Genomic DNA, 15,347 nt, shown 5'->3' on the forward strand with positions numbered 1-15,347 from the left:
CATTTTCATTCAATTCATTCTATTCCAATTCTAAAATGTTCAGAAAATTTGTGTCATCTAGCTTTAAACCCTACTTTGACACCCTAGTTTGAAACCCCGACCCTAGATTTAAATGACGACAGGACATTTCTGAATATATAAAGCTTCTACTGTTTTATTTGTGGTGAATATAAAATGGTGATCTGCACTTTTCTACAATGCTTTCTCAGAATGAACATAGCATTATCAAATATTAAATATACAGCATGCACTTTCATTTTGTAAATGTAAAACAGGGCATGCAAACATCCATTAAAAACACCATGTCTGTACAGCCTCCGGGTGCTTGCATATATTCATTTGTCAGTACGTACATACAATATATATTTGTACATGTGTAGCTTGTTAATAAGTTCATCTCAGGTTTTCCTTTTCACGGGCGCGATTTTGACATCCTTGCGTGCACCCACACCGCGTCGCTGCAGCGTGACCACGTCGTCCTCCGCCGTCTGCTGCTTGGCGAAGTTGACAAACACCTGCGGGTGTCACACACACACACGTGCGACATTATTACTATAATTCAATCCATAAAAACAAACATAAACAACACAAAAATATCAGACACGCAAAAGGTACACAAAACACAACACACAAAGGTAGAGAGTACACAAACGGTACCTTACCTGGTCTAGCGTGGTCTGCGAGACGGAATAGTCCTGAATGCCGAGTCGCTCCTTATTGGAGACGACCAGCTGGAAGATCCTGGCCAGTGAGGACGAGGCGATGTGGTACTGTAGCGTGTTGTAATGTTTCTCGCGCCGCACGCACGCCGGGAAGCTGCTCTCCATAAATGCCTCCACGGGCTCCAGGTCAGGAGGCCCGCCCGCTTTGGCCGCCTTCATCTTCATGGTTAGCACGTAGCCGTCCCCGAATCTGTGCCAAAAGAGATGTCGCCCACTGATTTATGCTCCATAGCAACAAGTGACAAATGACGTCAACTGGTTGTCTTACTTGTATTTGAGGTGCTGGATGGTACCCAGACACTTGAAGGTGCCGTTGACCATGATGGCGAGTCGCGTGCACAGAGCCTCGCACTCCTCCATGCTGGTGGAGACAAAACAGAGAAAGCTAAGAACAAACTGAGATCATGTGGTTGCACAAATGTGCACACCCTTGCATAACAGCAATGTGGCTGTGCTCAGAATTGCAAATTCATGTTAAATTGGAATCAGTACACACTTGTCACCATTTAAAGCCTTAAGATTTTGTGCCAAAAATGACTAGTATTCCCTCCGCCTTGTCCACGCTATCGCGTCTTTATGCTAACGTGATCAACAATATCATCAAACCTGTGCGACGTCAGCACGACGGCCCGCCCGTCGCGGATGACACTCAAAATGGCGTTCCACAGGAAACGGCGGGAATGCGGGTCCATCCCCGTGGTGGGCTCATCCTGAAAGTCAAAGATTTGCGCAGCTGGAGAAGCACGCAGCGATGCATATAAAGAATTCCAAGGAGCCGATTGGGTGACTCACCAAAAGAACTAATGCCGGGCAACCGATCATGGCGATGGCGGTGGACAGTTTGCGTTTGTTGCCACCGCTGTAGGTGCCGGCGCAGCGGCCGGCGTACTCCGACAAGCCCAACTTCTGGATGCCCCACTCTGCCACCTAAAGCAGGGGAGGGTGGTATTATTATTAATATTACCATAAAGCCCTGCTGCTCAAGGAGGATCAGGAGCAAGACATAGCAAAAATCCAGGAATAATTGACACCTCCCCAAAGTGTTTATAATTTTGTCAGTGAAAGTTCACCAAGAGATCTCTACTTCTCTCGGCTCATCGGTACAGCACTAATATTGTGCCAAGGTCCTCCTTACCCTGGGGATCTCATCCTCAGGCACCCCCCTGAGGCGGGCGTACAGGTACAGGTGCTCCCTGCCCGTCAGCAACTCGTCAATGGCATCGAACTGTGGACAGTATCCCATATTCTGGTGCACGTCCAGAATTTCTTTCAGGATGCTGTGACACAACATGACAAGTTACACCCTCGACACTCTTTTTTCTTCCTTTTTGCTGGCTTTGACATTTAAATGCGACTTTTACCCTTACAGAATGTTAATGAGGGAAAGGAAGAAAAATGTTGGCCCAAAGCCATTTGCAGCATCTCCACAACCATTCGTTTCATTTAATGTATTCACGTTCATATTTGTAGTTATTATGATTAGTCACACTCATATTTCAATTAGTGTGACCTTCTAACGTGCTGGATGGCTTCCCAAAAATGGAAATTAGAATCGGAATAATCATCAACAATGGGAGGACTCCGTAAATCAATTTACTAACCCAAAATCAAATCCAAACATGAAGATATTCTTAAGAGTTATCCCTTTACCACAAAACGCTTAAGCAAACCTAAAGCCCATCCTAAGGTTTGTGGTTTTATACCTGTAACCAACCACGGTAGCATCCCCGGAGCTGACGTCAATGTCGCCTGTCAACATTTTGAAGGTGGTCGTCTTGCCGGCGCCGTTGACGCCTAAAAGTCCGAAACACTGAGAAGGCAAAAAGAATGTCAGCTCATTTGCTAAATGATGATAGTCGTTCGTTCCTTTATTAATTCATTTCATGACTGTGTATTTTTTTTATGTACAAAAGTCTGCCTCAGTTGTCTTGAGTTTAGATGGTGTTGCCTACCAAAAAAAACAACAACAAAAAACAAACAGCAAGCTCACCTCACCGGCGGGAACACCCACACAGATCCCATCAACAGCCACCCTTTTGCTGCCCACATAAGTCTGTGAGAAGCAAAGAAATAGAAATAAACCAAAAGCACCGATTCGTACTTTTAGCATTAAGTTGCGAGAAAATCCTCCACTGCTGACCTTGGTGAGGTCTTGAATGTGCAGGATGTCCGACTTGCTGCCACCGTCGTAGATTCTTCGTCGCTCGCACGCCACGTCGTCGTCCTCATCTGCCGCCGGGCTACGCTTCCTGTCTGATAACCTGCGAAGACGTTAAAATTGTTTCTATTTCAAAAAAGAATTCATTGGAAACATCTGTGTCATGATGATGTGTTACCAGTGGTCCAAGAAGAAGCGGTACTGGATGAGGAGGTTGAAAGCAAAGAAGATAAAACCTTCCGCCGCCATGAAGCAAACGTTACGCCCAATAAAGTCCCATCGGAAGGGGTTGTCTGTGTGCTCCTCACCTGCCCAAAGCACAAGCACACACAATCTTCGGACCGGAGACGGTTAAGACTCAAGTCACGTGCGTAAACAAAACGTGATTACCGAAACGGGCATAGACGTCGGTGACCGCCTGGTTCATGGCCATGTCGATAAGTCCACGACCCAGACAGAAGTGAGGAAAGACCAGCAGGCCTTTCTTCAACCACTTGTTGAACATCAGCAGCGACTGATGACACACCCAGACCCAAAACGTTAGCTAGTTAGCTAGCTAGCGAGAGAACCTTTGACCCTGACATATCTATAACAAACCCGGTTGTTTTCGAAGAGCTCCAGGATGAAAGTGACGGCGCTGCTGTTGATGCCGATGAACAGGTTGATGCAGGACAGTGACACGTAGGCAGTGCTCGGGACGTTGAACAGGTACGACATGGGGTACATCATGGGCGTCACGGACCACCTGAATGTGCATACCAATAGTTCTGTCGGGTCCTTCTGAAGCATGAGTAGTTTGACTTTTGGATCGTTTTTGAATACAATGGTAATCATACCCATAGAGCAGGAGCAGCGCTACAAGGGCAGGTAGGTTGGCCGGGGACGTGTAGCACTTTTTGTCAAATGCCACGAAGATGACGACCACCATGGCAGCGCTGATGGAGTAGTTCACCTAGATGACACGTGAAAAATAAAAACAGAGCAATAATCCCTTAAACTGTTAGGTGCAGATCCCCCCTTACCATGTCCCAGAAGAAGTTGGACAGCCAGTAGATAAAAGGGCTAACGCCGCTGACAAACTGCAGGTGCTTGGCTTGGCTGGCACGCTCCTGGATGAGGTAGAGGACGAAACTGGCCGGGATGAAGGACATGGCGAAGATTACGCAGATGGCCACCACCGCGTTCACTGATGTGGTCAGTCTAAGGAGAGCAAATGAGTCCAAATTGTCAAATTTACAACTGCCGGCATTCGATTGAGCACTTGTGTGTCTCGGGCTCAGCACTCACACAGTGACCTCGGAAAGCTGCTCCTTGGTGAGGTTTAGCGGGTGGTTGAGGGCGGTGATGCCAAACTCAATGGGCTTGGCACTCGTGGGCAAAAACGCCCGCAGGATGGCATTGTTGGCTACATTCATGAAGGCTACCATGGCATGCCAGCCTTTGTTGTTGTACCACACCTGCCAGGGAAGAACCATTTCTTTTACTGGTGTGCTCCATTTATTACCGTAATTCCTCAATAGCGCCCACCTTTACGTTAAATTCGCTCTCCATATATCGTAGGAAAGGTCCGAGCTCCCGCAGTGCCATTCTGGAATGTGGACCCTGCCAGAGGACATTTTTGATCGGAAGGCTCGGAGGAGGTCAAACGACGTGCTAACGACTAAGCTAACGACGGGACTCGTTACCGCCGTGATGTTGAGCATTCGTCCAAGTTGACGGAAAACATTTTCAATGTCTCTGGGCTCCACGTCCAGGATAGGAAGCTGTCCTCCGATGGACAGGCCACCATATCTGAGGAGAGACTCTATTCAGTTGGGGCACGTGGTACTATGGATTTTATTTTGGACCTTACCTTTGTTCATTGACCCAGTATTTGCTCTTCAAACTGTGAGAAGAATCAGAGAGGAATTAGACATTTACATTAGCCGAGTAATATAGCAACGCAACATTTGACCATTCACCTTGATCTGATGACACTTGGGTAGGTTTTGACTAAGAAGTCCGAGATGTTGCGCTCAGTCAGATCCATCAAGGTGTCCCCCGTGGCTTCCAAGCGTTGCACGGGCGGGAGGCCTCCGGCACCAGCGGGGCAGATGGGCATCATGGTTAGTTTTCTGCCGCTGCTGCACAAGCAGGAGGGTGAGGGGTTCCTCTGGTTCCACTCCGGACTCTGCAGGACGTTGCTCGTCACGGCATCCACGTCGGGACTTTGCCACTCGGACGGCTCGTGGTCGCAAGGCAGCCTGGATGGCAAGTCATCTTTTATTTGATTCTCATCAGTTTACCGCCAAGACCAGTCTCCTCTGTGCTACTCACCCCAGTGGTTCCCCTTGCATGCAACGAGTTCCGAGACCCGGTTGCCTTAAGAAGCGTTCTACGAAGTGCCTCATGGTCGGGTCCGAGGGTTTCTCATTACTACGTTGGAAAGACAACCGTGAATAAGATCACTGCGGATTGACTGTCTCAGAAGAACAAATGTGAAGTCACATGGCTGGCAACCTGAAGAAGAAGACTTGCGGTCCGTACATCCAGGGGCTCAACGTCAGGCTGGGGTACTCTCCAAAGGGTGGAACGATGGTGGTGAAGATGAGGGCGATGAGGATGAAGCTGGCAGGTAGGACAATCTGAACCATCATAGAAAAAAAAAAAAAAAATCAAACCACAGCAAATCTAAACGGACAAACGAAAACCACTTTTAATCCGGATTCACATCACTTTTGTAACAGAAAGATTCAATTCAGAATCTGATCTAGATTACTTTTGTTGCACATGTATTGCAAAAGTTGTAAAAAGTGGAATTTGGTGAAAAAAAGGCCAAAAAAAACAAATTGTACCTGCGCCACAAAGTCTTTGCGGCTTCGAGCGGCGTGATGAAATCTCTTGACAAGTAGTGCGTGAAACTGCTTCAGGATCAGCCAGGCTCCTTTCACCTGCCTTGAGCCTTTGCCAGCGCTGCAGTCTGACGCGGCGTGCAGCGTAACGCTGTTCCCTTGCATGGCATCGTAGCGCTCTGTGGTTGACGCACATGCATGGCGTTTCAAAACAAAAACATTGACTAAATATAGACTAGAGGCAGCGAGGAAGCAATAAACTGGAAGGAGCAGAACTTGGGGCAGCTCATGGCTACAAATTAGCCAAATAGCATCATTGTCTAAGTCATTTTTTTTTATCTTACTGTCATTTAAAAAAGCTAAAATTCAATAAAAGCTTCATTTGTCCCATGTCTGACCTTCATCTACTCCCGCTTCCTTTTTCCTTCGCCGCAACATCCATTCTTCTACAGGTAAGAAGTGACACGGGGAAGAACACAGGTGACAAACACACAACACGTGTGACGGTGGAGGGCTGGGACACGTGGGAGGGAGGTGGTGATCATTACCAGCGGTGGCGGGATTGCTCGCTAATGCCTCGCCATCTGCTGTCACCTTTAGGAAGATCTGCAAAGGTTGTACATTCATGAAAAATATTAAAATACAAATTTACTAACTGTGGTTTTTGTTTTATTGTTGAGATCCATTCATAAGGCAGGTGTACCTCCTCCAGGGATGTGTCGGAGATGCCAAAGCTGCTGAGGCCCATGTCGCCGAGGGTCTCCTCCAGCTCCCTGAAGAGGCTGGCGTAGGCGCGGTGCTTGAAGTCCCGACTGGGCAGCAGGAAGGTGAGCTCCTGACCGATAGCTTCGATGAGCTTGGCGTCGGGGACGTGGTGGTGGATGAGGCCGCTGATGCTGTCCAGGTTCCCTGCGGACATCACAGACGGGTTTTGGGTGAGGAAAATGGGCATTTTGATGGTTTGGTGACACTTGGACCTCACCTTCAAGGACCCGTTCGGCTGTCTGGCACAGGTTTTGGGACTGATCCTTGTGTCTGGTGCAAATGGAGCAGGTGCAGGAACAGTCGGAGGCACAGTCACAGTCGTTCTGGCGCAAGAAGACAAATCATTCACCCTCCCACATTTCTAAACGTTCTGATATATAATAAGTCATATAAGTATAAAGCTCACCTCTTTCTTCTTGAGGTCCTTTATGCGACGCACCAGGGTCAGGTAGAAGCCGGCGCCAAAGCAGTTCTTGAGGAAGAGCGGTGAGCCGCAGCAGTGCAACTGGCCCTTGGAGATGATGGCGATGCGGTCGCTCAGCAGGTCGGCTTCGTCCATGTGGTGCGTGGACAGGATCACCGTGCGACCTGTACAACATCCCGTTAACATAAGCAGACAAAATCCTGTTCAATGTAACTTGATCTATTTGTACCGGATCTGTATTTCAACAGGAGGTCCCATATAGACCTCCTGGAATAAGGATCCACGCCGGAGGTGGGCTCGTCCAAGATGACCACCTTGGAGCCGCCAACAAACGCCATGGCGACCGACAATTTCCTCTGCATGCCACCTGTTGGTGCAAAACAGAGGCTTGCTGAGCATTTTCTCATTTCCACACACAAAATAGGCAGAGTAATTTCTAACCTGAGAGGTTCTGGGCTTCGTCTTCTCGCTTGTGAGGAAGGCCCAGGTCCACCAGCATGTCCTCGACCTCCCTCTGCGCCTCGGCGTGCGTGCGACCCTTCAGCAGCGAGTAGAACAGGATGTGCTCTTCCACTGTCAGGCTGGAAGCCAAAGAAAAAACTGAAATCTCAACACAATACTGTCCATTCAAAAAATAATTTGCATATTATATTATATTATGATATATAATTAGTTTTATAGGATTTTTTTATTATTTTTTGTTATCAAAAGTGACCATTATTTTTCTTCTTGTAAAGACAGAAAGCATTTCTTGGATTGGATGTATTTCAAACGCGTGTGTACCTAATAAAGTGTCCTTTGAGCGTGTCTTCTGTGGCAAGCGAGGTACTCACTGATTGAAAAGGATGTTGTATTGAGGACACATCCCCAAGGAGGACCTCACGACGTCCATGTTGGTGCGGATGTCTCTTCCGTAGATGTAAGCAGAACCGGACGTGGGCGGGAATAGCCCGGAAAGGATGGATCTAGACAGAAGACCAAAAAAAAAAAAATCACAACTTGGGTAAATAATAAAAAGTAAACCTTTGATGGCGTGGTCTCACAAGGTGGTAGTCTTGCCGGCCCCATTGTGTCCCAGGAAGGAGGTGATCTGACCCTCGTAGAAATTGAGGCTGAGGCGGTCGACGGCGGGGCGAGAGCCTCCTGGAAACACCTTGACCAGCTCCTGGATGCAAACCCCCAACTCCAGACCCAACGGATCCGGCTCAAACAAAAGCAGGCCTACCGGGATGAAACACCTTTGTTGAATTTCACATTTATTTTCAAAATACGATACTGTTAAAGAGAAATTGAAGTACAGTGTTGGTATCCTATCAGACATGTACCATCTCTCTTGACCACCAGATGAAGCTCTTAGCATATTCTCCGCAATTGTTTCCTCATCATCTATCTTATCATACATGTAGTATCTCCCTTGTCCACTAGATGGAGATCTTAGCATGTTCTCGGCAATTGTTTCCTCACCCTCTTGCCTCCCGGAGGCGTTTTCTTCCTCCTCCTTCTCCTCCTGCTCCTCCTGTAGCCTCAGCCACTCTTTCTCCTTCTCCAGGCGCTCCCGTTTGCTTTGGTGCTTGCAGGTTTTCCGGCTGGCTGAGCCGTTACAGGTGTTGTTGACAGTGTCTGCAGGTGTGCCGCCACTTTCGGGGTCCTTTTCTACCTTGTCCGCTTCTGGTGCAACTGTCAAAGAAATCAGTTATTTCACAATTTAAACACTTTCAAGGTGTCGCAGTGACGTGTTTATCTTTTTATATATATATACAATGTTTTCTTTTTAACACATTCATTTTGTGCACTAGCAATACCTAAGTCATCTGTGGCAGCATCTGGAGATGAAGATTTATGCCAGAAGGAAGGCTGCAGGGGGAAGTAGAATGGCCGACCGATGCCATACTGACCTGCGGAGAATCACAACGATTTATTGGTGAGTTAGTTTATTAGCTGAATAATTCATTTATGTTGCTATTCAAGGAAGCAAATTTTCAAAGCACCTCAGTCCCGAGTTCTCACCTGGAAAGACGTTGTCCAGGTACCAGGCCAGGATGCCGTAGAGTACGCCATCCAGCGCCATCATAAAAATGGAGGTAAGGAAGGAGTAGTTGTCCTTCTCTAGCGGGCTGGTCTGGATGTTGTCCCACTGCAGGCCCACACCCTGCTCCTCGTAGCGTGACAGGTACTCTGTCCCGAAACCAAACGCCACCTGAGACAGCAGGCTCTGGAGAGGAGATAGGCGACATCATCAACACGCAACATCTTTCTAATAATAAGTGTTTTCTTTTGTCTACGTACGGCGGCCATCTTTATGTGGACGGTGAGGCGGTCCTGCCAGGCGAAGCAAAGCACGTGTGGCAGGTAGAGGGTGAAGTAAAGCACACCGCTGCACGCTGCCGCCAGATTGGCTTTGTTGAAAAAGACGCTCATCAGGAAGCACTGCATGATGGTGGCCACGGTGAACGTCAGCAGGAAGAGGTACACCAGCACCGGGTTGCTGTAGTTCAGCACCTTGCCGCCCTAAAAGTAGGTCATATGGCATGTAGGTAGTTACGTAAGTACTTACTTGTCCAGCTACCATGTTAGTAAGTAGGTTAGTGAATTCGTTATCTGGTCAGGTAGCTATTTGCTATCTCGTTGGTCAGTAACATTGATGCTTAATGAGCTAGGTAGTTACCTACTAACTCACCACAATGATGGAGGTGAGGAACATCGTGCTGGCCGCCATGGTGACAAAGCTATCGATGAACCAGGTGCACCAAAGGACACCGTTTGCCACGCCCATGGCCTTGAGGGTCTCCTTGAGGCGCAGCTCCTTCTCCAATACAATGCTCTTCACTGTCATGGACACTGAGTAGATCCACGCCAGCACCATGAACATCGGGAAGCAGCGGTTCAGCGTGATCATGAAGCTGATGGAGAGGTTTGTGAAAATCTTTTTAAAAATCTACTCACTCAGTTGAGTTCGGGTTAGGGGTTAGGGTTCGGTAGTTACGTACTTATCTATGTGCCTAGATATCTTGTGGGTTACCAACTTAGCTATGTTCTCTCTAGATATGTAACTAGCAGTGCAGACTCACAGGTCATCCACGTAGCAAGGGTAGGGCATCTGCTGCACATAGACCCCTAGTGGCCAATCGTGGCCCGTGTGCACTTTAATAATGCCGTGTTCGATCATGTCTTGTAGGTAGGCAAAGCCACCCCAGATGTATCTCTGGTCCTCCACGGGGTCCGCCCTAGGGCCTGGATCCCAGTACCTGAAAACAGACAGAGGACACTCGCGACTACAACTCCCAGGATGTAACTCAGAACGTCCTCACTGACCTGTCTTTGACCTTGTTTGTGCGCTCCACGGCGTCGATGTCCATGCGGATCTTGTACTTGACGTGTGGTGGGGGACTGGTGGTCCAGGGGTATATGTCGGCGAAGACCACGCCGGCCCAGAACTTGTTTTCCTCCAGCAAATACAAGGCCTGGTGGATCATCTGCGACTCGTCCGTGTAGGCCACAAACTTGTCCAGAGTGATGCACTACAGTCAGGAGAGACAATGTTACAGTAAGTTCTTGAATTAGCTATCTAGCTAGGTAGGTTAGGTAGCTATAGCTCATTCTCACCTCAGCGTATCTGTTGATGGTGTGCATGATTTGGTCAGTGACGTTAAAAATGTTCCTCCAGTCAAAGCCGGACACTCCTGCCTGTCGCCATTCCTCTGAGCCACTGTAGAGGAAGTTGAGGATATCTCTGGTGGTCACGTTGGCATCCTCCAGGCTCGTGTCCACAAAGTTCATCACCGTGGGGTTTGCCAGTGTGTCCTGTGGCCATGACACATACAAATATACATCAGTGAAAATAAAAACGATCATCATAACTAGATCATTTGAAGTGATACGGAGTCCTCGTTTTCATTTTCCGAGTCTTACTCTGATCACATTCATCTGCACGCTGTTGTGGAAGAAAGCCCACAGCTGAGGCCCCACCTCTTCCCACATCTTGGCAATGTTGCGCAGCCTCTCCAGCTCCTCGAAGGTGGTGTTCGCCTGACGCGCACACAAAACAAACATGATTCAAACGTTGGAGGAGAGGGGTGTCACAGGGGTCAGGATGCCGGCAGGCGGGCCGGGCTACTCCTCCCTTACGCTTTTTAATATCTTCCGGACGGCAGGGGAGTCAGGAGTGTAGAGGATCTTTCCCATCAGCAGGGGCTTGACAGAATTCCAAACCGCTTTGGTGACCGGGTTAGACTCCAGCGTCTCCATCAGGCTGTTGCAGAAGGCAGCTGCAAACGTCAACAATAGGATTTCACTCAATGGGGGAGAGGAAAGGACGATGTTTTGGGTTTTGATTGAGATATTTTGGAGCGTAGTTGAATTTCCAAATTATGTTTGGGTCATGATTTGAATTGAACTTAACTGGATCTGGTTGCCATTTTGAGTTTCATTTGAATTTAGGAATTTAGACAGACAATTTTGGTCGCAATTAGAATTTAGAAAGAAATGTTGAAACATAAATTGGATGAGGACATTTTAGATATTTAATTGGGTTTTTCCTCATGGGTGACTGAAAATGTTCATCCGAATGAATGAAATATTTGTTGGCAGGTTGAACTCACTGGTAGTGTAGTCATAGACGTAGGTGTCACGGGCGCGGCTGTTGTTGACACCCAGGAACACCTTGTAGTTGTTGTCCTCGTACCAGTTGAAGGAAAGCACACGTGCGCCGCCGCCCTCCGGGTAGCCGCAGAAAAGGTTGGACATGGACGCCGTCAGCTCCGAGAAAGAAGCAGGGCCGCCATCGCCGAAGAGCGAAGTCACTGCTTTGATGAGTGCCTGGGAGTTGTTGCGCTGCATCAGCTGATGGCAGGAAAAGGATCATTTGACAAAATTTGGCCAGAAATATTTTGTCTTTACCTCAAAATCATTTTGTAATCTTTTTAATATTTTATTTAACTTATTTTGTCACATATTTCCTGACATTTGATTGCTTTGCTTTTCTTCTCGCCTCCGTCTTGGCTTTTGATGATGTCACTCACTCCTTCCAAACAATACATGAAGTCAGACAGGAAGCATTTGGCGCCTTTCTGTCACCACGGCGACAAGCAGGTCCCACCTGGCTGGATGTATCATCTCCGTGGAATGTTAACACACCCACCCGCTATTCTTACTCATTTGGCCTGAAGTGCTGATGATGACCCCTGACCCCCCCCCCCCCTTCCGCCACCTCAGATATAGAAAATAAGGAACAGTAATTAAAGTTTCGTGAGGTTAAAATTGACGTTGAAGGAAAATAAATCAAGGTTACCGCCTCAAAAAATGTAGACTGAGCCATGCAAACAAACAAAAAACACATAAGCTTCTTGGCAAAGGTAATCAGAGGACCCCTAAAAATACAACAGGGGTTAAAGGGCTAATAATAGCCTGCAAGGACCTCAGGAGTGGGCGGCTGAAGGGATCGCTTGGGGTGGGAGCGGCAGCAGTGCATTGTGGGCTAGCTCACCTCTCGTATCCTCTCTGACGACGCCCTGAGGACGCGACCCCACCGCTGTAGGTCCACCCCCTCGGAAGCGCCATCCATAATGCGAGGCAACTGAGAGGAGAAGACATGTTGAGTCATCAGCTTTTTCTTTGTCTTGCTGAAGGGAAGTAGGCCGGGGGGTGATGTTGTTGGGAAAGCACGGGGGGAACGCCAAGACAAATACGCCAGACGTCCTTCCTGGCACATTCCTCACGCTTGCAGCTCAATGAAGAGAATTTTTGGGTAAGGGGAAGTGAGGCTGACGAGGGAGCGTTGGTGGGAGGTGGAAAATTGCAGCAACGTGCTTCACGCACCTCTGGGGAGGTTGACTTTAAATATGATCATAAAAAGGATTGAGTCATGTTCATAAGTATACAAACTCTGACAAGAATTGTAAGATATTGGCAATTTTAGAGAAAAATTACGAATATCATTGCAGTTTATTTAGTCACTGAGTACACTTGACTTGTCTGTATGAGCGTGTTTTATTGCCCCCTAGTGGTCAAAGAGGGCACACCAAAAGAATTGAATTGAAAGCATTAAATCATGAAGCAAAAACTTTATTTCACATTCTATTAATTTTTTTATTATTATTTCTATTATTTATTTAATTATTTCAGTGGTACGCCGCTTCTCTGTGTACCTCGAGGGGACGGCGGTAAAAGGATTAATGGTATATTTATGAATTTAAATGGGAGAAACATTAGGTTATGAGCATGGTGCACAATTTGTCTAATCTGTCAGCCAAGACAAGACACTGTGGGTCACTTCTTAGCCGATGTGGGCGGGGCCCAACCTAAGCCCATTAGAGAAACAGGGGCAAGACGGATAAAGCCTGAGTCACCTGCTGAGCGCTTCCAGCCACTTTATTAGGTACACTATTAAATCACAAGTCTCACCAGTTGGAAGATCTTGAAGAAGTCCACGTTGGCGTAAAGCGCATCCTCGATCTTCTGCAGCCGCTGTTGGCTGAGGGCGCACATGGCATTGCGGACGCTGTGGAGGCCGTGGCGGCTGGGGAAGATGATGAAGCGCTCCAGTAGTGCCTGGCTGCACGCGATGTCCTTCAACTGAAGGTCCGGGATGCCTGAAGCAAACTGCCGAGGAACAAGACGCAGAAAATAAACATCAGGTTGATTCAAAAAAGAAATAACTTTTGAAATGTCAGCTTTATTCTTCCCATCGGATCATTCCACACTATATGTTTACTAAACTGTAAAGTCCATCAAACCTCACCTGTTCTATTCGGATTTCCGCATTGGTCAACTGGTAGACAACAGACTGGGGGAGCTCGGCGTCTCGCAGCAAGAACGCCGTCAGAAGCTCGTCGTCCTTCAGGATGTCCTCGATCTTTAGACCGCGACCTGAACGCAGGGCAGCCTCGGTATGAATCGACTTATTGTCAACCAACAATTTTCATAGGGATTCCCTTGCTATGACTCTCAAGCAAAGAACTCTGATTTGAATCTTCTGCCAGTGTTTGGCCAGCATTTGAGATTTCCATCGCACCTGACACGGCAGCTGGATTGTTGCGTATCGTGTCCATGAAGTCGGAGAAGGCAGACACCTCCTGCCACATACGTCTCAGCTGGTGCACCTCCGTGTCGCTAAACATCCCCAAGATGTCTGTGTAGAAGCGTGACAATCTGAAGCAAAAACAAACAAAACAAAATGTAAAATGCCGTACAGTATCAATAAATAATGACGCGAGTCACTCACATTGAATTGTTATAATTGGAGACGACCCCTGGAGACTCTCCTCTGGTGGGGTGTCTGAAGCAGGGATTGTTGGCATTGCAGAAGATGCCCTGGATCCAAGGAAGCACGCCCGCAGACGGCATGGCCTTGTTGGGGAAATGACCTGGAATGTCATGGAGAGCTAAATTAGGCTAAGCACAACTCTCACATGACATATTGTCACTCTGCAATTGTGTAGTCCATGTCGACCTCAACGAAGCTCGTGTTCAAATGAATATGAAATGGATGGCTTCCCTATCTCCAAATGCGTGCTCTTACATTCATGCTGCTGGTAGAGCGGGTTGGCTTTCCTCAGCCACACCAAACCGACAAACAGCAAAACGGGCCACAAGAGCTCCACCAGAAAGCGAATCTGCAACAAAGCAGCATATTAGCCATAGAAAGCCTTTGAAATGAGATGTCATGTTACCTTCTGCCTTTTGCGTAGGGTCCAGTTCTTCCAAAGCAACAGGCGGATTTGAGAGCCAGTCTTCATGGCTCCCCTTCAAATGGGGTCATGTGACTTTGCTAAACCTGTGGAAACAAGTGACGTCAGGGTCCTTTATTTCACAAAACCTGAAGTAAAATAATTATATTATTTCACAGTTGAGTGTTTACTGCTGTGCCAATTTGAACTCTGTTGCTAACCAAAACAGCAGCATTTCCAGAAACACTAATCTATATTGCTGTAATATTGTAGCTTTTTTTTGTTGTTGCGTCAAATCATATTTTTCTAAGAAAAGTCCCATTATTATGATGATACAATCAAAGAAAAGATGCAGGCTGCCATCATTTGTGTTTGAAAGACTGCACGGAGAAGAATGCAACAAAGTAGCAGGAAATTATGTTTTCGTTTTAGCCATGCTTACTACACGGAGAGGGTTTGCCTTCCATCTGCAGATGTTGCGTGAGTGAAGGTTTAAACGCAGACTTTGGAACAATAACATCTATGCGACATTGTAAAAACTTGTAAATCCTGACCAGATGAGACACAGAATACATGAGTAATTTGTTTGCAATGATGCCTACCAGCTATGATGTCATGCCGAGCGTGCAGGTGGGGGCATTTTAGCTATTTTCCTTTTTATTGATCTAAAGTTATATTTTTTGTGACAAAACTTTTTTCCAGACCCAAAAAATATCACAGTATTCTAAGATTACCGTAAATCCCCAAACATTGAGAGCAAATAAAAAGTCTTTGTTGTCCATC

The 15,347-nt window shown here is 47.2% G+C and overlaps 1 protein-coding gene across 2 annotated transcripts; it reads right to left on the reverse strand.

The window, feature by feature from the left end:
• Positions 1-152: 152 nt before the first annotated feature.
• On the reverse strand, positions 153-14,633 carry LOC147045897 (retinal-specific phospholipid-transporting ATPase ABCA4-like). Of its 2 annotated transcripts, XM_085929354.1 has the most exons (49): positions 14,568-14,633; positions 14,417-14,510; positions 14,120-14,261; positions 13,910-14,046; positions 13,637-13,764; positions 13,300-13,497; positions 12,383-12,472; positions 11,499-11,739; positions 11,026-11,165; positions 10,810-10,926; positions 10,504-10,701; positions 10,213-10,418; positions 9,969-10,145; positions 9,578-9,800; positions 9,187-9,408; positions 8,908-9,112; positions 8,703-8,795; positions 8,365-8,577; positions 7,944-8,121; positions 7,734-7,865; positions 7,342-7,481; positions 7,130-7,267; positions 6,883-7,064; positions 6,694-6,799; positions 6,415-6,620; positions 6,260-6,317; positions 6,110-6,157; positions 5,715-5,890; positions 5,380-5,504; positions 5,197-5,295; positions 4,842-5,123; positions 4,733-4,765; positions 4,566-4,671; positions 4,408-4,482; positions 4,168-4,337; positions 3,903-4,080; positions 3,717-3,832; positions 3,478-3,625; positions 3,271-3,394; positions 3,059-3,188; positions 2,863-2,983; positions 2,713-2,775; positions 2,426-2,532; positions 1,858-1,999; positions 1,515-1,649; positions 1,329-1,432; positions 991-1,083; positions 663-912; positions 153-515 (listed from the first exon to the last, which is right to left on the reverse strand). In XM_085929354.1, the coding sequence occupies exons 1-49, from the start codon at positions 14,631-14,633 to the stop codon at positions 399-401; spliced, it is 6,972 nt and encodes a 2,323-aa protein (XP_085785480.1). In that variant the 3' UTR covers positions 153-398. The 2 variants fall into 2 exon arrangements, with proteins under 2 accessions (XP_085785480.1, XP_085785479.1); XM_085929353.1 differs by having other exon boundaries at positions 6,110-6,317.
• Between the last annotated feature and the right edge of the window lie 714 nt (positions 14,634-15,347).

The sequence above is a fragment of the Syngnathus leptorhynchus genome, chromosome 14 (assembly GCF_054491065.1).
Source record: "Syngnathus leptorhynchus isolate UIUO chromosome 14, UIUO_Slep, whole genome shotgun sequence".
Lineage (NCBI taxonomy): Eukaryota > Metazoa > Chordata > Actinopteri > Syngnathiformes > Syngnathidae > Syngnathus > Syngnathus leptorhynchus.

What these genes read in the sequence shown, in the direction of transcription:
- LOC147045897 (XM_085929353.1), bottom strand. Translation starts at nt 14,633, where the DNA reads ATGAAGACTGGCTCTCAAATCCGCCTGTTGCTTTGGAAGAACTGGACC. An exon ending in CCATCAACAGATACGCTGAG is followed by an intron (nt 10,419 to 10,503) that starts GTGAGAATGAGC and finishes TCCTGACTGTAG; the next exon opens with TGCATCACTCTGGACAAGTT. An exon ending in GCAAAGACTTTGTGGCGCAG is followed by an intron (nt 5,505 to 5,714) that starts GTACAATTTGTT and finishes ATGATGGTTCAG; the next exon opens with ATTGTCCTACCTGCCAGCTT.